Source organism: Phaseolus vulgaris, chromosome 8, assembly GCF_000499845.2.
Source record: "Phaseolus vulgaris cultivar G19833 chromosome 8, P. vulgaris v2.0, whole genome shotgun sequence".
NCBI classification, from domain to species: domain Eukaryota; kingdom Viridiplantae; phylum Streptophyta; class Magnoliopsida; order Fabales; family Fabaceae; genus Phaseolus; species Phaseolus vulgaris.
The window spans coordinates 60,013,460-60,033,541 of record NC_023752.2 but is presented as its reverse complement, the minus strand read 5'-3'; the positions used below and the strand labels follow the sequence as shown (position 1 = coordinate 60,033,541).

Here is a 20,082-nt window from a genome sequence, read left to right as displayed (position 1 = left end):
TCACTTTCAAAAGGTAAAAGAACATGTCAGAAACTTTTGTCTTCAAAAAATTGCATTATTTGTTGTAAACATCTTAGTGTATCATATTCACTCCATTCTTTGGTCAACCTTGGTAAATTACTTGTGAGGTTTACTGCATTGACATAAGAAAATTTGAAACCCTAACTTCCAACCACATTACTACAATAGATTATTTGGGTTCCTTCAATTTTGTATTGTTGAGGTACAGCAAAAACAAAGATAGAATGGATTGGCTTACCAAGGTAAGGTCGGCGAGGAAGGGAAAATGCATGTGTTGTGTGGCCCCATGACAGTGACAATGAAGGCCAGGACAAATGAATCTGCAGAATTTGGCTTATGGCCGAAGGAAAACGTGTTCATCACGTAAATGTCTCATTCCCACTTCTCCTACATCCACACAACTCTCATTAAACAAAAATGTGAAAACAAAACCCTTTTTTCCATGACTGTCCCTTCCCAGCACTACTCTTTCAAGCCCCTCCAGGGGCATTCATGTATTTCAACTCTACAAGACAAAATTTTGGACTACCCCACTTGCTTCTATAGATAGGGTTGCAACCTGGAAGCATCCATTTGTTTAAGGAAGAAAAATGCAAGGAAACAACCAAAGTTGACCTTGACTGGCTTACCCACCAAACAAGCCAGCACCCTATATTTGACTAGTATGGCATCCAATTAAATGCATAACTTGTCCTTATGCCCCTCCAATCATCAACTTCAACTTCTTTCTTATGAGTTCCATTTTCTTATAGGCTATGCAGAATTATGATTATTGTGTGTAAATCAAAGTCATGTGACACAATTTAATGTTTTAACAAAAGTAATTCACATTTCCTGTGATGTTTACTGTGTATGTAGTGAACAGTTGACAAGAAGAGATAACAATCTTACAAAAGATTAATGAGGTTGTCTTCCCAACTGAAGAGAAACCCCAAAGTAATAAAAAAATTTCAACAACACCATCTGTCACATACAACAGTTATGGAATATATACTATACCAATCCTGTGGTGGCTGTATAAATTTACAACAAAACAAACTAAAAAATGCAATAAATGGAATGAACCTTATTTGTTCAGTAAATCCTAATCCCCCTTTCAAAATTTTCAAACTTTTTTTCATGTCTACCAAAAGGGAAAAAAAATTTCCTTCAGCATAGTAGAGACTCAAGGAACACGTCATCTCTGGGCTCCTCCTTGGTTCTGGAGGAGAAAACATTGTCAGATAATTGTTGCTGATTCATGTAAGATCCCATTGGATTCCCAAAACCCGAGAATCCAAAACTTCCTGGACCTTGTAGCATCTCTAGGGTGAAGGGTGATTGCGCTTCTGGTGGTGCTTGTGGCCTTTGGGTTTGAACGGAATTGTCAGTGGGATGGGTCACTGCCAATGGCCTTATGGCAGTGGCTGTGGTGGTGGGGTTTGCAGCATTGTTTAGCAGGGGTCTGTTAACAGAATGACCACCACTGCCACGGGCTGCAGGGACATCATGGTTATGCTTTCCCTCATAAGTTGTGATCACAGCCCTTAGGTCATGTGAGGCTCGTTCCACGTGCTTCCTCACTGGACATCCTGGGTGTGTGCACTTGTAGTAACTCCTACATGTCACAAGTTAATAACAACATCAGACCAGCCAATATGAGTACTTTTATTCTTCTAAATCACATGCACACATGAGAAAAACCAAAGTTGCCAAATTTGACCAAGGAATTTCAGACAAGGAAAAGGAAAAACTGGTACAAGGATAGTAGTGTACAGCAGAATTTCCACAAAGAAAATCATTATGACAAGGTATGGAAAGATATAGGCAAAGAAAAAGCAGCCATCATGCAGTTATATAATGTCTATACCATATTTACATTTGACAAAATGGTATGTACACTTACAACATTACAAATTTTACACTACTGTCATATACAGTCAAATTCTACAATAACTACATTATCTACTATGAATTCCGATCAGTCCCCTAGGAAATTCTTTATATATAAATCAAACTCTTTCTATTATAATTAGAATGAGAATGAGGAGTTCCTAAATGGATTCTCAAACTACTATTTCTTCAAAGTATAACAACTTTAAAAAAGTTGGACAAATGTAAAACCTACAGTGAGTGTCTTTGTTTACCTTGGATTTGGATTGCCCTTTACAACTTTCTGTCCATATTTTCTCCATCTGTACCCATCATCTAGAATATCAATGTCACTGGTTGTCTGAACCACAACTCTAGGCTCTCTCACTGTTCTACTACCAGGCGCTGACATACCCTCATTTTCTGCTTCAATTTTCCTGAAAAATTAATGAAAAAATTAGCCGTGAAATTAACCACAGAAATGATCCTACAAGAAAAAGGCTACAAAGTGGAATAGGGAACCTTAATTATGATGCAAAGTAATAAAGTAAAAACTGACCATCTTTTTGCCTCAGGTTCATCTTCATCATATTCATCGCCTCCTGATTTACACTTTTGAGAACTCTGCTCAAAATCATCATCTCCTATTGATATTGATGAGTTATCTGGGGTGGCGGCGGAATCCATTTGTCCACTACCATGAGTGGCATATGATTGATCTTGGATTTCAGTGCTGATGGGATTTGAAGGAGGGATTGCAAGAGAAGAGGAAGACGATGAGTTTCTCCTAGTAGATTGAGGCTTGGGATGGTTATGAGTACCCTTATAAACTATCTCAGTAATTTGTCCATCTAAAGACCTCTCAACCTTCTTCTTCGTAGGGCAATTTGGGTATGTGCATTTGTAATAACTTCTTGGATTTTCACTCCCTTTCACTTGTTTTTGGCCATACTTCCTCCAATTGTATCCATCATCTGACTTTCTGCTCAAGGTCTGAGATTGTGGGGGATAATTTCCAAAATCAGATTGAAACCCATTGCTATGGTTAGTTTGGACACTAGCAATCTCAGGGGGAAAACTATGCATGGAAGAAGAGTTTTCAGTTTTCATCATACTCTTCCCTGAAGAAAAACTATCTTGCTTTGTGGTCTCCTGAAAATTCCATGGATGTTGCTGTTACAAGGCATCAGATTGAAGATTTAGAAAACAATATCATATAATGCAAAAATCCAACAAGAGAAAAACAACTGTTTTGCTTAAATGAGTAAATGCACCGAAATGGATCACGTACGTTTTGAACTGCAACATTTGAAGATTGATATGTTAGTGTGGATGAAGCAGGAGGCCTTGGCTGGGGCTGGAAAGAGAAATTAGAGAAGCTTTTGTCTTCTTCTTTGACAATTTGCTGGTTTCCCCCTGAACTGCTCTTCCAATTGAAGTTCTGAGAAACAAATGCTCCGGTTGTTGGAGATGGCAGTATCTTTATTTAGAAACACAAACCCATTAATTCAACATCAACAAAAAGCAAGTTGGTGAAACAGGAACCACAAGTCTGTATATAAGGAAAAACAAATTACCAAAACCAGAAAACAAAAATCTTAAGCAAAGCAAGTCCAAACTCCAAAGAAGTTCCCTTGTTTTAAAATACCAACCAATCATGTCTGATCCCAACAAAACTATCTATCAAAAACTACAAACTTTATTCATTTTTAGTCCAAACTTTTCTTAACAGCCTGACTCAAACAACAAAACAGGTAAGAGAAGAGAAGCGGGGTTGAAACTCACGTTAGAAGCGCTAAGGAGAACCGGAGAGTCAAGAAGCTCAGCAGGGCTCAAACCAGGTGGAATAGCGAAGTAAGAAGAAGGAGAAATGGGAGGAGGGGAGAGAGGCAAAGAAGGAGGTGGGGTGGACTTGAATTTGGGGACACCAGAGGCATTTCTCTCAGACAAGGCACCCTGAGGCTTGGTGTCTGTGGGAGAAAGAAGGAGGTCAGAGAAAGAAGTGGTCATGAAGGGGTGTGTGGAGAAGGTGAAGTTGGTGAAGGAGTTTGCAGTTGCAGAGGTGTCTAAACTACCGGTAGAAGAAGCCATGAGAAAGGAGAAGAAGGAGTGGAGAGAAAATCTTTGAAAGTTGGAAATGGAAATGTTTAATATAAAGAGGATGAGGGTACGTATTTCACAAGGCTTTGGTTTCTATTGGGGGACGATATTTCTGGGAAGGTAAGAAACAAGAAACGAAGGGATGGTTTGACCGCTGAAAATTTGCCACCGTGTATATCTTTTTTCTGGTTTTTGGAATTTTTAAAAGTGCTTTTTTTAGTCAAAACTCGTGGGTTTGACTGGGTGGCGGCTACCCTTGCACTCAGATTTGCTTCCTTCTTTGTGTTCTGCTATTTGCAGTTTCGAATCTCCAATGGGTTTAGCTTCTGTGCTTTAAAGCCTCTTTTTTTTTGTTCCCTCTGCATTAAAGCCAACACGTTAGCCACTTTGTGTTGTTACTTTTGAACACTTTCTCTAGAGTGTTTCTTATAGTTTCCGAAGTTTTTAGCTAGATTGTGTAACAGAGATTGCTTTGTTTTTTATGAAAAGAAGAAACACACAAACGCCTTCATATGAACACTGTTTGACATGTTTTCTGTGTCAGGAAACAAGAAACATAAGGAGAAAAAAAAAACAAATAGATAGATTGACAGATTCATAGATAATGTGTTGGAAAAAGAAAATATAATTGAAAAGAAAAAGATAAAGATATGATACCGAAATTGTAATAATAAAATAATAACTTGATGCAGTACTTTCTGTCAAATACTATTTATGAAAAAAATGGACTGCACCAAATATCATCTAAAATATACAGGTCGATGCTCTTTGTCACGCAGTGTTTTATCAAGGAAGATCTCATGGAATTCCTTTTACAGTACAAAAAGCCTTCTTGTCTTCTAATAGGGTCACTTTTACAAAACAATAATAAGCTTTCCATGAAGTTATTCTTGAAAACAATAGCTAATAAATGTTTAAAATAATACTAACTATCTTGTCTTCCAGTGGTTAAATGACAAGTAAATTTGATTACTCTATCAAGCAGAGACACCCAAAATTAATTAAGATGGAAGTGGAGTGTAGGTGATATGAGTGTCAATTTTTACCATTTTTGTTAGTTTAATATTTGGTAATAGCTTTTTAGGTGGTTATATTGTGAAAATTTTAGGTTTAGAAGAGTAACTATAAATTGGATGTGGGTTCCTGAATTTAACTTTGCTTTGTTAATGTTTGAACCTAGTTAAATAAATTTTAATTGTGTAATTAGAATTTTAAACTAGAATTACTATATTAAAATATGGATTAAATTTTGAACAATTGGCTTTAATATTTTAACGTGTACTTAGTATAATCATTTCAATACGTTAGTTACAAGTTTAAGAAACTTTCTTGTTGTTTTTATTATGTATTAAACATAAGTTCGTGTTTTATCATATCATATTAGACTCAAGTTGTCTAAAGTTGTGTATAAAGTTGTGTAATTGGATAAGTAAAAGCATTATTTATATGTTTTGTCTACAAAAACAAGTGTTGTGCACATGTATTACTTAAAAAGTTTTTCCTTATACACACATAAACAAGTATAATTAATCAAACAAATTTTTGTTTGAATAGACAAATAAACAAGTATAATTAATCAAACAAATTTTTGTTTGAATAGGCAAATAAGTATATTTCATTTGACAAACGCAAGCCTTGGGAACTTCACAATATATGTCAAACTTTAATAATGCTTATTTTATGCTTGCATGACTAATAAATTTTTTCAGTCTCCCAATAATATCTCGCAACACCTTGTTAACATCAAAGATTCTTGAATAATGTGTTGAAAATCGTTTCATTCAAAACAACTTCTCTAGAAAAGGCAAGATGTCAGCGTTGCAAAGTCGGTCAGTTCAGTCAAACCCAACACTTTGTTCAAAGGTGGAAAGAAGCCACATATCCAAGCTTATAAAGCTTTTCCATGCTCTAGATGTGCCAACGAAACCCTACACATTCAATCTTAAGTTCAAAGCACTTAGTGTGTCTTGAAGCCTCAAAACATGCTGAAACGTAAGAAGAAGCAATCATTCACAATGGCTACAAAGATGTGCAATGACTCTTTTCTTCCAAAATATATATATATATATATATATATATGTATGTATGTATATATGTATGTATGTATATATGTATGTATGTATATATGTATGTATGTATATATGTATGTATGTATATATGTATATATACACTACAAGAAAATCATGAAATAGAAACCAATTTGTAGAAACCAAAATAATTAGTTGCAATAGTAACTAAATTAGAGACTATTTTAGAAACTAAAAAGAAATTTGGTTTCTAAATTAGTTTCTATTATTTTCTATTATTGTTAAATAGTTTCTAAATTGGTATCTAATTAGCAACCAAGGTTTTTGCTACCAAATTTAGAAACTAAATAATTGGTAGTTAAAACCTTAGTTGCTAATTAGATACCAATTTAGAAACTATTTAACAATAATAGAAACTAATTTTTTTTTAGTTTCTAAAATGGTCTCTATTTTAGTTTCTATTGTAACTAATTATTTTGGTCTCTTAAAATTTGTTTCTATTTCATGATTTTCTTGTAGTGATATAATATCTCGTTGAAGAAAATTAGTGGACAAAGATGACATAATATGCGCTATCTAAGGAACTAGTATAAAAATGAGCGAGTAATTTTTTTTCTTCCCTTATCTTGTTTAAATTTAATGTTATTACATTTGTACTAACTTAAAGAAGAAGATTTTTAAACTAAATTTTTAAAATTCTTTGACAGATCATCTATTGTTCATACTAGAAATGGATTTGGAGAGTTCCAATGTGAAAAAGAGAAGACTTTCTTATGGACCAAACTTTGTAGTGTTAACCAGTCATAAGGAGAGAAAGAAAGTCCACTTGTAAAAAACTTTTCAACGTACTTTTTGAGAGTTATTACCTATTTATAGGTCTTCTTGAATTCAGACCGTTAAGAAGATATTTAAACAATTATTAAAAATAATATAGAGACAAGTATTCAACAAAGATATGAATTTTGTTTTTCAAGGTATTACAACTCTTCGTCACTTATCTCACTCCTCAAACTTAACGAGTTAACATGTAAATGATGTCGAGATATGTCTTTGCTAAAGATATGACAATTTTCTTTTAATATGACATGACTCTTCTTCACTTAGCTCTCTCCTCGATTTTAAGAGCTCATTAAATATGTGATTTTTTTCAAAACTCTCTACAATTAACTTTAAATTTTTTATCATTGTACTATTTAACTCCATATATGACGTTGATGAAAGAATAATGTTATCTTATATTAGTGATATAATTTTTTATCATTGTACTATATCAAATATTAATTTGATAAACAATCATGTAACACTACAAGAAAATTATGAAATAGAAACTAAAATTTAGTGACAAAAAATAATTAGTTGCTATAGTGACTAAATTAGAGACCATTTTAGAGACTAAAATTTTTTTGGTTTATAAATTAGTTTATATTATTGTTAAATGGTTTCTAAATTATCTAATTAGTCACCAAGGTTTTTCTACCAAATTTAGAAACTAAATAATTGGTAGTTAAAACATTGGTAGCTAATTAGATACCAATTTAGAAACCATTTAATAATATTAGAAACTAATTTAGAAGTCAAATTATTTTTTAGTTTCTAAAATAGTCTCTAATTTAGTTATTATAACAACTAATTACTTTTTGTCTTTCAATTTAATTTTTATTTCATGTTTTTATCGTAGTTTAACACCACTCAAATAAAAAATCTATTAAAATATTATAAATAAATAACTCAATTATACACCATTCACATTTATTACACATTTAATATATAGCCATATTTTTTGTTTGACTTAATACTAAGGTATTAAAAAATTACAGACCGGATTATAAAAAAAAGCAACATATCGCATAGAAAAGTAATTACATAACCCATCATATCTTAAATATATCAAGAAAGTGTTTAAATGTCAGTATCTCAGAATATAAGAAAAGATAAACTAATGTTCATTTAATGAAATTATCACTAAGATGCTCTTGGTTTAATTGATTTAAAAAAAAATATTTCATTCCTGATATCTAAAGTTTCAATAGTTTAGGAAAAAAGAGAGCAAAAACAATTGTACGCTTCTAATTAATTTTCCTGATTAACGTGAATTAATATCTTTTATTAATATTCAAGATCAGAAAATAGAACATTTCTTAATTAACTTTTTTTCACTTTTACATATATATGAAAAGTGCTAATAATTTTAATTTTCAGTGCAAGTTAAATTTTAAATAAAACAATTTATTATTTTTTTAAAAAAAATCAAACTATGCAAATCAATAAAAAAAATAATTTTAAAAATCAAAATAATTAGTTACTATATTATTAAATTAGAAACCCTTTTATAAATTAAAAAATTATTAATATTTAAAATAGTTTTTATTATTAATAAAAATTTATAAAATAGTTTTTAAATTGTTATTTAATTAAGTATCAGATTTTAATCACTATCTACTTATATTTTAAATTAATATTACTTTTTAAAAATTAATTTAAAATTTAAAATATTAGTAATTTTGATAATTAATTTAAAAATCATATTATAATATTTTATTAATAATAGAAATTATATGAAATATTAATAATTTTTTATCTTTAAATTAATATTTAATTTGGTTAATATAATGATTAATTATTTTTTATTTTTAAATTTAATTATTATTTAATGATTTTTTTTTAGTGATTATTGTAAAAAATTGTAAGAAGATGAAAATGGTGGTTCTTATGGTATTATTAGGAGAAAGTTGGGGAAGCCATTATTTGGTGTTTGCATTTTCAAAGCAGGAACAGTGGAAAAGGTGAGAAGAAGGAAGAAAATGAAATTAAGAAGGAATATTAGAGAAAAGGTTAAATGTGGAAAAATGGACAGCTTCACATGATTCGATTGCTCCAAGATGCCGCAATCTATGCAAAATATATGTTTCTAGAAGACTAACAAATAACATCTAACGTATTTAACATTTACAATAGCGTGTGGAACAAATTTTCAATAGTGTGTTTCAGGTTACAATTATTACAACAAAAATAACACTCACATTTTTTCTATACTGCTTAAAAATATTAAATCATAATTTTTTATAGTGTTATTTTTCGTTTAATGCTTTTCTTTTCTAATATAGATACGAGGTTCATTATATGTTTTCTAATAAATTTTAGTTTATGTTCTTACAATAAGGACCAAGAACACTAGAATCAGGTTGACAAGATTAACTCTTATACAAATCTTTCGAACTTTGGGTTGAACTCTCTCGGTCTCTTCTTGGGCTGGATACTCTGGGCTTCTCCTCACATTGGGTGCTCTAGGCTTCTCCTCAAGGTAGATACTCTCGGCTTCTCTTTCGGCTAAGTGCTCTCGGCTTCTCCTTCAGCTAGATGCTTTTGGCTTCTCCTTCAACTAGGTGCTCTCGGCTTCTTCTCGGGTTGGGCTCTCACGGCTTCTACTCGAGTTGGGCTCTCGGCTTCTTCTCCTCACAGGTGGGTGTGTGTACTTGCAAGGCACTCCGATGCCAAAGTCAGATATAGTTTTATGTTCATCAGATAAATTGAATCCCCTTACCTCTTGAGTTGAACCTCTATTTATAAGGCTCTCTTATTGGGCTTAAGAGTTACTTGGGTCTTTTCTTTTTGCACCTAACATTTTGAAAACACACCTGTATATTTGGACCCATCTTATTGACTTTGCTATAATCACTAATTTAATTTTACTTATTTACTTTTTATATTTAACCTTTCGATCGAGACTTTCGGTACAACCTTTCGGTCGAGACTTTTCGGCCTAGACAGTACAATTTATAATACCGAAAGTATTAGAAAAAAAAGGTATTGTTAAACTTTTTATTTATCAAGTAGACAAATTTATTGATATTTAAAAGTTTTTTTAGTTAATCTAATTAAGCCGAAAAGAACATAAAATATGACAAAGAATTGTTTCAACAAAAATCGAATTCCAACAATATTGGTTAACTTATTTATATATCATGTTTGGATCTACAATTTTTTTTTATCATTTTTACCTAATACGTGAATAAAACAATCACTTGTAATATTTGTTTTTTTTTTTTATAAAATATTTTTTTTGTCAGCTTATAAAATATATGTGGTTATGCTTTGCTTCTTATAGTTAAAGGTAAACTATATATGGTGAATATCATTGGATTTAAAAAATATTCACATTTAATAATTATCTGTGTCTTGAATATACTTATTTTTTAAAAAGTATACTTGGGAATTCCTTGAATGATAATTATATACATATATATCATTAAAAATAATAATTAAATAGTAACTAAAATTAGAGATAAAAATTAATTAATCATTATACTGAAAAAATTAAATACTATTTTTAAAATTTAAAATATTATTTATATCTAAATAATTTTTATTATTAATAAAATTTTATAAAATAATTTTTAATTTGGTATTTAAATTAGTTATCAAGATTTTAACTACTAATATTATATTTAAAAATAGTTTTTGAAAGATTAATAGATGCTAATTTAAAATACAAAACTAAGACTTTGGTAACTAGTAACTAATGATTAAATATCAATTAAAAATTATTTTATAAATATTTATTAATAATAGAAATTATTTTAAATATCAATAATTTTTTAATTTATAAAATATCTCTAATTTAATCAAATAATAATAAATTATTTTTGTCGTTAAAACTAATTTCTATTTAATAGTTGTATCTTATGAAAAAACTTATTTATTTATTTTCTCATTCTAGAAGTGCTTCTAGAAAAGTTTATTTAAATATTGATAGTGTAAACTTGTGTTGCCATGTTGAGGGTCAATATATGTTTTTGTTTAGGATAGTGATGATATGATATGAATAGTCTAACTTGTTAAACCATTTCATTTTAATGGCCATTTAATTGATTTTCTTTAACTTTTAAATTTTATTATACTTTATATTATTAGTTTGTAAATAAAAGTAGAAAAAATAGATTAAATATTATAATCGTATTTTTTGGTGCATTAATTTCAAATATTTTGATGATGATTTAAGAACAAAAAATTACAAAAGAAATTTAGAGTGATGAGCAAACAAAGATGAACCTAGTGTTAAGGCAAAGACTTTTCATCCATTTTTTTCCTTCTTGCCTTTTTCTATCTATCTTTTCTTCTTCTTCTAGTTTCTTGTTTCTTTTATCTCGATCTCTTTCTTTACCTACCATTTTCTAACTTTTCTCTTGTAGAATTTTTCTTATCTTTTCTAGAATAGATTTTAGTAACTATGGTGATTAATGTTGGAGATCCCACAACGACTAGAGATAAGGACATTTCATAATATATAAATGGGTGCAAACCTCAACCTTATGAGCCGGTTTCATGGGGTTGAGTTAGGCTTAAAGTCCACTCTTTCGTAATATGGTATCAGAGCCATTTTCGAGCCTATCCTAGCGAGTGTTTGTGTTGGGCCTATCGTGCTACCCGCTATCGGGCCGCTATCGGACCACCCAAAATATATAGTCTCACGCACGAGTTGGCAGTCTCGGCGTGAGGGGGTGTGTTGGTATCCGAGCCATTTCGAGCCTATCCTAGCGAGTGTTTATGTTGGGCCTATCGTGCCACCCGCTATCGGGCCGCTATTGGACCACTCATAATATATAGTCCCACGTACGAGCTTCTATCTATCACTCTCGGCGTGAGGGGGGTGTGTTGGAGATCCCACATCGACTAGAGATAATATATAATATATAAATGGGTGCAAACCTCAACCTTATGAGCCGGTTTTATGGGGTTGAGTTAGGCTTAAAGTCCACTCTTTCGTAATAATTAAATATATACAATAATTTTTAACCGTAATTGATAATAAATATATTATTTTAATTGAAATTTATTCAATTAAATTTAATGTATTTTAATTAAAATTATTGATTAAATTCGTATTTTTAAGTTCATTAACATACTTGTCTTTTTTGATGATATCTTAAATTGTACTAATTGTTTCCAGTTATTTTAAATGGTTTTGAAAAGTTAGAATTCCGATCTTGATAAATGAATAAAATATTTTAAAGATTGAAAAATTAAGATGATATATGCAATAGATCGTCTGGTTGTTCAATGCCCATTGATCTATTTGCTATGAATTCTTCTACGATAATAAATTCTATTGTTCTACCTTATTAGTCCAATTTACTTATTTTAGACAGAATTGAAAACAAAATACCAGAAACAAAAATCTACAAAATATGAGAAAAAGAATTGAAGAATAAAATATACAAAATCTCAAAAACAAAATATGAAAAAATATTTAAATTTTTAGAATCCCTTGGGAGTAATTATTGAGCACCTCAACATGAAACACAAGGTTTGAAATGTTGAAGGTGGAAACACTTGGTTAAAATACCAACTAGAACGTATAGGAAGAAACTTGAAAAACTAGGTTAAAAGCAATTTGTATGAAGAAATTGATTATCATAGTAAACCCATTTAAAGTGATAGTTTAAGTATAACTTTGTCAAGACACTCACTTAAGATTAAACATGTCAAAAAAAGTATCAATCATGTCCAAACCAGTGTACATTTTTTCTAATATTATTGGCCACGACCGAAGAAAACGAAGTCAACTCCATAAGTTCACAAAGTTTACATTGAAATGGTTGTTCAATTCTATGTTTGATGAGAGCCTTATAAAATAACATTTTGTTTTGTCCAATTTAGTGAGACAAGCCACACAAACTTGTTTACACTATTAATATTTTTTGACTTGTGGTTTTCCCAAGGGTTTGCTTGTTTTTGTGCCAAGTTGGCACTTTATACTAATATCTAGAAAGTTGTGAGGTGTGGATTAACATTTAGTTAGATTGTGATCCTCAAAAAAGTGTCGGCATTTGGAATTGCATCCTTAATCAAGGTCATTGTTGGTATTGGAAGATAAAAAAGGTATTAAAAGAAAGCAAAACCAAACCACTCCCATGCAAACTTTATTGACTCTTGCTTCATTACAACACTTTTAAATATAAGCAGTAAAATGGCCTTGTCAAGCTCTCTTTATTCAAAACGTATCACTCATGCCTCGTCAAACCAAATGGATCTACTAAATTATTGAGAGTGAATCATGTTGACTATGCTTAATTTTTATTGCCCTTTTTTCTATTTTTATTGTCTTAAAAAACAAAAGGTGATTTCCCTTTAAAAATCTATCATAAAAAAAAATATACATTTATTAAATTTAATTTAATATTATAAATCAGTTCATAAGGTGAGATTTGTATTATGAGTGGTTGAATAACAACCTGATAACGAATGACCTGATATAAGCTCAATAAATAATCGTTAAGATAAGTTCGAAATGACTCTAAACCTAACTCAACTCATACAACCGACATATAAGATAAGATTTGCACTTACTTATATACTATGAAATATTTTAATGAAATATTTTAATCTATATTTAATGATATCAACAAATTTAACTAATTTGATTGATGGATTTTTTTTTTATCATTCGCTTCATTTTAGAGTTTTGTTTACAGTTCCCAGTACAAGATTTTAATTGAGTCATAAATATTTGAAGAAAAAGTTTTACCGTCTATTATAATCCTATTGGGTTCGAATAATATTGTCTCCAATAAAAAGAATCTCTAATTTATACCAAAACGAAATATATAATTATACTATTCACGAATCTTGATATTTTTTTCTCAAGATATATGAAGTTTCTTGACAACAATTTTCTATAAGTCATTATCATTCATTTTCCAAACCGATGTGAACCCTTGCTTTATGAAAACTTCGTATATCTTTTAATTTTTTTTTATCACAAAATTATGCATTTATGAGACTCACGTGTATTCTTTTATTTATATTTTATGCAACAAGGTTTTTTTTTTTCATTTGTGATCAAATTAACTTGGTTTAGTTTTAAATCCGAACCAAATTGAACACTATTTTCCCTGGAATCCTAACCAAAAATAATGAAAATAACCCATCTTATAAGTGAGAAACCAAAGTTAAAGTTGAAAAGGATTATAGTTAAGTAAATGCAATAATCAGTAGCAGAAGGGAAATCACTATTGGATGGTGCCCCTTCTAGATTTTATTTTCTTTGACCGTTTCTGCTATTTCATACTTTGTCATTTTGCTATGTGAAGAGAGAATAGGTCAAATACCAACAGTCACATGTTCACACTTAACCATCTCGGATTTCACTAAATTCTGACTTTCAAGCTCTGAACAACAAAATCTAATGGGAAAAATCATTTTTCATTCAGATGAGAAAAAGATTTAATATGTTGTTGTTTTCAAAATATTAAATGTTTTTATAAACTCGTGTCGTGTCATACGGACACACGTATCGAACACGACACTCAACACTTATTGACAAAATACCCAATTTAAAAAAATATTTGTTAGATTTATGACAATTTTAGTAAGATTCTAACTATAGTACTTAGAATTTCGTCCATGGTCATAGTTGATCTGCGGTGAAACAATATAGAATGATTTTACCAGTATTTTCATATGATCTGCATTGCTAATTTGAATGCAGATGCGTATTAAGGCTGGTGCATTAGCATCACCATTATCATAATATTTAAACGCGCTTTTCATAAAGCTTTTACTTCCCACAAAAGTGAGTCCAAACTATATTTATTTAATCCAATCCATTTCTTGGCCCCTCCACATTTGTGTGAAAACAACATCGTCTTAATACACTTGAAAACAATGTTTTGCATCCACTTATTAGCCTTTATGTAACACTCTGCAAGGACTTTTGAACCCGTCAAAATACTATAACTTGTAACAAATGGGGCATATCATATCCATTTTGACCATTTATGATTTTGAAAAGCCAACAATGGAAATCTTTGACTGAGCCTAATGCACTTTTTGTTCCATCCCCTTTCTTCATCCCTTCCTCCTATGTTAGACACAAGACAAGCCTAGCAACTACAACTTTGTCTCTTTTTGTAACTTTGCTGTTAGTTTCCAAAGATTTGGCAGAACATTTTTGTTGCCAATATCAGTTCAAAGACATTCACTACCTGAATAGAATGTACCAGTAAAAATTAAACATCCAAACCTTTTTAAGTGTAGTTCCATCCTTTTGAATCTAGTCCCACCTGTCACAGTGCACAGCTTCCAGTAAGACATGTTGATTATTTGCATAAAACAATGTTAAGATTTAAGAATATCTTGTATTGTCGTTTTAAAATTCAAATAAACCATTTTTTATTTTCTAGTTACAGGTATCATAATATCTACTTTTGTCCCGGTTAGTCAAAATTGTATCTCATGTGTAGAGATAGTATCTTGTCCCCACTATGCAGAGAACTTCTAGTGGTTTTAATTGAATACCAAATTCAAGGATTCATGTATATCACTGAAGACTCAATTCATGCATATTAACTAGCTGGAAATAAAGGGCTGAGAAGGTACCAAGAGGCTTCAAACGTTTTTTCCCTCCAAACAAGCACACATCCACGAGCTTCCATGTATTTTAGAATTTGTTGAGGAATTAATGGCTCAAAGCATGCATGCAACTTCGCTTTAGTTAAATTTTGACAAGCCAAAAGAAAAGCAACTAGGCCATTTGAAGTTAAACCCTCCACGTGAAAAATGGATATATACTGCAGGCAGCTTATGCTAGCAAGTGCAATGAGCCCCACATCTGTTACTGAGCAATATGACAGCTTTATCTGCAATTCAAATAAATCAATGCTAGTTAGTTCTTAAATACACAGTGAGGGATTTGAAACCATAGTCCATCAGGAGGTAATGACAATAACTTCATAAATACTAGCATACAAAAGAATCTCCAAATGTATTTGACAAGTAAGGAATAGTAGCCTACCTGCTTTAGGCTTTGAGAATGTTGAGCCAGCTGAATAATTCCAGTATCATTAATTTTACGGCACTTCTTCAGGTCCATAGTCTCAAGATTCTTACAACCGACAACAATATTTGAGAGACCCTGTGGTGAAATATGAGGGCATCCTCGAATTTCTAGAGTTCTTAGTTTCTGGCATTTTGAAAGAAATGCTAGTGAAGAATCTGTGATGTTGCTGTTGTAAGCAATGTTAACAGCCTTAAGAGAAGGACAGCCAAGGGCAATTGCAACAATTCCCTCATCAGTTATTCTTGAGCTCCTGTGAAATAAAACAGAGCAAACTTTAAAGAAAAACAAAGGAAATTGTTAAAAAGTTTTATCCACTTGTCTAGAATCACAATCTTTAGATGAGATTAGAATTGTCTAATGTCTATGAGCCATCAAAAATAATCCTTTGCTGTTTACATATGCTTGATAATGAAGTTTCATGAAGCCTTTTCACTCATCTCTCACTTCAAAAGGCTGCAAATTTTCTCCCGTTAATGTTTAAGTTGGATTTAAATTTAACAAAGTTGAGATACAAGAACCTGTAAAGATCAAGATGTTTGAGCTGTGAACAACTCTTAGCAATATGCTTAAGTCCTTTATCAGTTATCATCAAACATATGCCCAACTTCAGACTAGAAAGTTTGGTACATCTTGAGATCGAACAAAGTCCTACACAAATCAAGAAGAATAAATCATGTACTGAAGGTAAAACATTTTATAATGTAAATGTAAGGTAAGAAATTCAACCTATGTCATCGATTTCAGTATCCGTGACATCTAATTCTTCCAAAAGTTGACACCGTCCAATAAACAAGAAACCTTCTCTGCTGATCAAGCTACAAGATTCCATTCTAAGGGATGTAAGCCGTAAACATGAATTTGTTAGGCTGGATATGAATTCAGGTGTTATTGTACGACAGCAGGTTATGTCTAACTTCTCTAGATTTTTGTTTGTTTTCACAAGGAAGGAGAGATTCTCATCAGTGACTCCAACACATTTACTTAAGTTCAATTCTTTGAGTGAGTTGCACGAATTACCAATGGCTTTTAATCCTGACTCCAGGCCCAAACAACCATCAAGTTTAACCAATTGCAATCTTGGAAAACTTTGCAGACATTTTGCAAGATCAGCAGTAACCTGAGAACACAAAATTAGTGGCTGCAAAACAACGCATGGTCCATAAAATGATTACACATAAATGATTAGCCATATTCACAACTTACAACCAGGCTGGAGGATAGGATAAGCTTTTCTAAGTTCTGAGCACCATTTGTAAGAGAAGCTATGCCAACATGACTAATATTTTGACATTTTGACAAGTTAAGCATCTGTCAAGAAAAGAGAGAACATGAGTGTTATCAAACAGGGAAAGTTAATGTATCCCCCTCCTTTCCGTAGAGCATACTTAAACTAGATCCATAAACAACTTACAGAATCCACAAGACTCACTTGCCAAATGTTTGAATGAATATCAGAGAAAAAATAAGTACAATTTCTTATACGTTGAAAATCACAAGCATTTCAGTCAGTCTCCATTGCTTGGCCACAATATTACTTTTCTCTATGAAAAAGATAAAGAACAGGCATAAAAAAAAACAAATAAAAGTTTACATGATAAAAGTACTTAGTTTATTTAAGGACAGGGCGTAGGGGTGAAGCATAAGGTGATCTTTTGACATTATCCTAAATCCTAATAACAAATAACAATTGCTAAATCCTACCATTCCCAAGCTGTGGAGAGTTTAAGAGAAGAGAGAAGAAACTTTTGAGTTACAAAGGCCCACTGCCTCCAGTGGGTCCTGGAAGGAAATGGAAAACCAAAAGGGATACCTTCATTGACTTGCAGTTTACTTGGAGGGCTGCAAGGCCGTGATCCTCAATGCCCAGACAATGCTCAAGAACCAAATCTTCTAGATGTTCTAATTGAAGGATATGATGAAGACATCTTTCTGTGATCTGCTACATTAACGAATTGAACATTGAATCAGTGCCAAAAACAAAAAATCCTCGTGTATATCTTCAAAAAAATTAACGATAAACTTGCACTAGGCATGCTTCAACATTAGCGTCAAAAACATATGCTGCTGAATGCTGTCTTAACAGTTAAACGTTCATGTAAGGAGCAATAAAATAAAATAAAGATAGGCAGAATAGTAATCCTTATCAGCAGCTGACTTTATCAGCATTAACATGATAACTATACTCACGATACTAAAGAAACCAATCATCTGAGTCAAGATTGACCATAAGTTTACCATTATTGAATCTGCACTCAATCAAGATCCTTCACCAATTAAACGAGCAAACAAAAACATGCTAAATCCACAACATTACACAGATTAATCACTCTAATAAAACATTCACAGGGCATCAAACTAACTAGGTCTTAAACCACAGCTCACAACTAAAATTACAGACAACATCAAGGCTTTTACACTCTCCACCACAGCAATTGTAGCCTCATCAGATACATTTATCTGCATTTTTCTTTAGTATCAAGGAAACTACAACCATAATGTAAAACCATAAAACTAATACAACGGAACAATTTAGCAAATTTCCATTGCGATTTTGAGCCAACCATCTCAAAATCCACGACAAGGACAATGCAGCTATTGAATAGGACGTGATTAACGATCACCAAAACACACAACAGTTATTAGACTCCACGAAAGCACTTATCCATTAAACATTTCACAATCATTAAACATCCAAATCATTACCGGCATATAAGAAAGATCCAAACTTCGAATCTCCTTGCACTTTATAGCAATCAAACCAGCCCCAAAATCAGTGACCCGAATGCACCACCTCAACCCAACATGCCTCAACCTGCCACACCTGACAGCTATGCACCCAATCCCCATGTCCGTTATTCCCTTACACCTTCCCAAACGCAGCCTCTCCAAGTTCACAGCCTCGGCGATTGCCTTGGCCGCCACGTCAGTGAGGTCGGGCCTGTTGGACAGGTCAACCTCCAGCAGGCACGTGCAGTTGAGAGCGAGAGCGGAGAGCCCCACGTGCGAGAAGAGCCTGCACCTGGAGAGGTCAACGGAGCGCAGGGAAGCCCGCCAAGCGAGCGAGAGGGCGGTGAGGGCGAAATCGTCGACAGAGGGACATAGCGTGAGGTCGAGGTGCAAGATGGAAGGGTAGCGCTGAGGGGCTCTGGGGAGGAAGTCAAGGCGACGCGGCTTGAGAGCGGTGCGGTGTGTTGACTCGAGCGCGTAGAAGGACTTGCAGGCTTGGGAGAAGAACTTTGGGGCAAAAGGGTCGTGGCGGAGGTGGTCGAGGATGGCGTAGAGAAGGTCCTTGGCGAGAAGATCGAAGAAGTTGGGTGGTTCCATGGTGGCGCAACGAGAGTGAAAGTCAATGGAACATTCTGGTCTTGGATGTGGTTCTATTAAGGTTGTTAACTGAAAGAAGAAGAGTGTTTGTTGTGTGTGGGCAGTGATGGGGAGTTTCGTTCTTCAGTTGAAACCGTAAAGCTTTGAGTTTGGTCGCAGGTGATGACCAACGTGTCAATGTCAGTTCATACTTCTGCTCACTTTCTCCTTCTCGTTTTGCTTTTGCTCTATCACCGAATTGCCCTTGTTGCAATTTTTTCTTTTATTTTCTAGTATTTTAAATTTATCAAAAAATTAAAAATTAAACAAGAAACAAGTTTAAAAAGGTATATAATATATCTTTTTAGGGAGATGAGACCTAGAGAATTATTGAAGTCTTAGTCTTTGTCTTTTTATTGTATAGGGTTTTCTTAAAATGTATACCTCATTGAGTTTGATTAGTGAAATGAATCATACTTATAGTTGCATTATCCAATTCTTAGTGATAGTTTAATTTCATTTACCTTGATTTGAGTGTTGATGGCTATATGTGTCACGATCAATTCGATAAAGGTGTCCAAAACACGTCATCATGTGGGTCGGTCATGCCAATATATATATATATAAAAGAAAAAAAAAGGAATTATTCTATGGTGAAATAGTTACCTGGTGGGATAGTACAGCTGTAATGCCACATGGTACGGCGACCACTAAAGCAGATCTTGACTTACGTTATTGATTATCAAATTATATAAGCAATACTTTATCAGAAACCATAACAAAAACCACCCAAATTTCGGTAACAGTTCTTCCAGGCCCAAATTCCTGTGTGCATGTTACGTACTAGACTTTTCCTTTGTCCTCATATCAAAAGTTAATATCACAATCTTAACACGCGCACAACAAATTACGTTCTTATACCTTTACTTTTTGAAAAAATAT

The 20,082-nt window shown here is 32.4% G+C and overlaps 2 protein-coding genes across 3 annotated transcripts; both read right to left on the bottom strand.

The window, feature by feature from the left end:
- Positions 1-823: 823 nt before the first annotated feature.
- LOC137823325 (probable WRKY transcription factor 26) lies at positions 824-4,520 on the bottom strand. Its single transcript, XM_068628407.1, has 5 exons — positions 3,658-4,520; positions 3,164-3,352; positions 2,432-3,045; positions 2,148-2,309; positions 824-1,618 (listed from the first exon to the last, which is right to left on the bottom strand). Exons 1-5 carry the CDS (start codon positions 3,961-3,963, stop codon positions 1,171-1,173), a joined length of 1,719 nt encoding a protein of 572 aa, XP_068484508.1. The 5' UTR covers positions 3,964-4,520; the 3' UTR covers positions 824-1,170.
- A 10,216-nt stretch (positions 4,521-14,736) lies between these two features.
- Positions 14,737-19,412, bottom strand: LOC137825681 (F-box/LRR-repeat protein 3-like). 2 transcript variants are annotated; one of them, XM_068631412.1, is made up of 8 exons: positions 18,541-19,412; positions 17,648-17,776; positions 17,041-17,145; positions 16,564-16,954; positions 16,356-16,485; positions 15,793-16,087; positions 15,378-15,637; positions 14,737-15,061 (listed from the first exon to the last, which is right to left on the bottom strand). In XM_068631412.1, the coding sequence occupies exons 1-8, from the start codon at positions 19,159-19,161 to the stop codon at positions 15,052-15,054; spliced, it is 1,941 nt and encodes a 646-aa protein (XP_068487513.1). In that variant the 5' UTR covers positions 19,162-19,412; the 3' UTR covers positions 14,737-15,051. The 2 variants fall into 2 exon arrangements, with proteins under 2 accessions (XP_068487513.1, XP_068487514.1); XM_068631413.1 differs by having other exon boundaries at positions 17,648-17,773; positions 18,541-19,405.
- Positions 19,413-20,082: the final 670 nt, after the last annotated feature.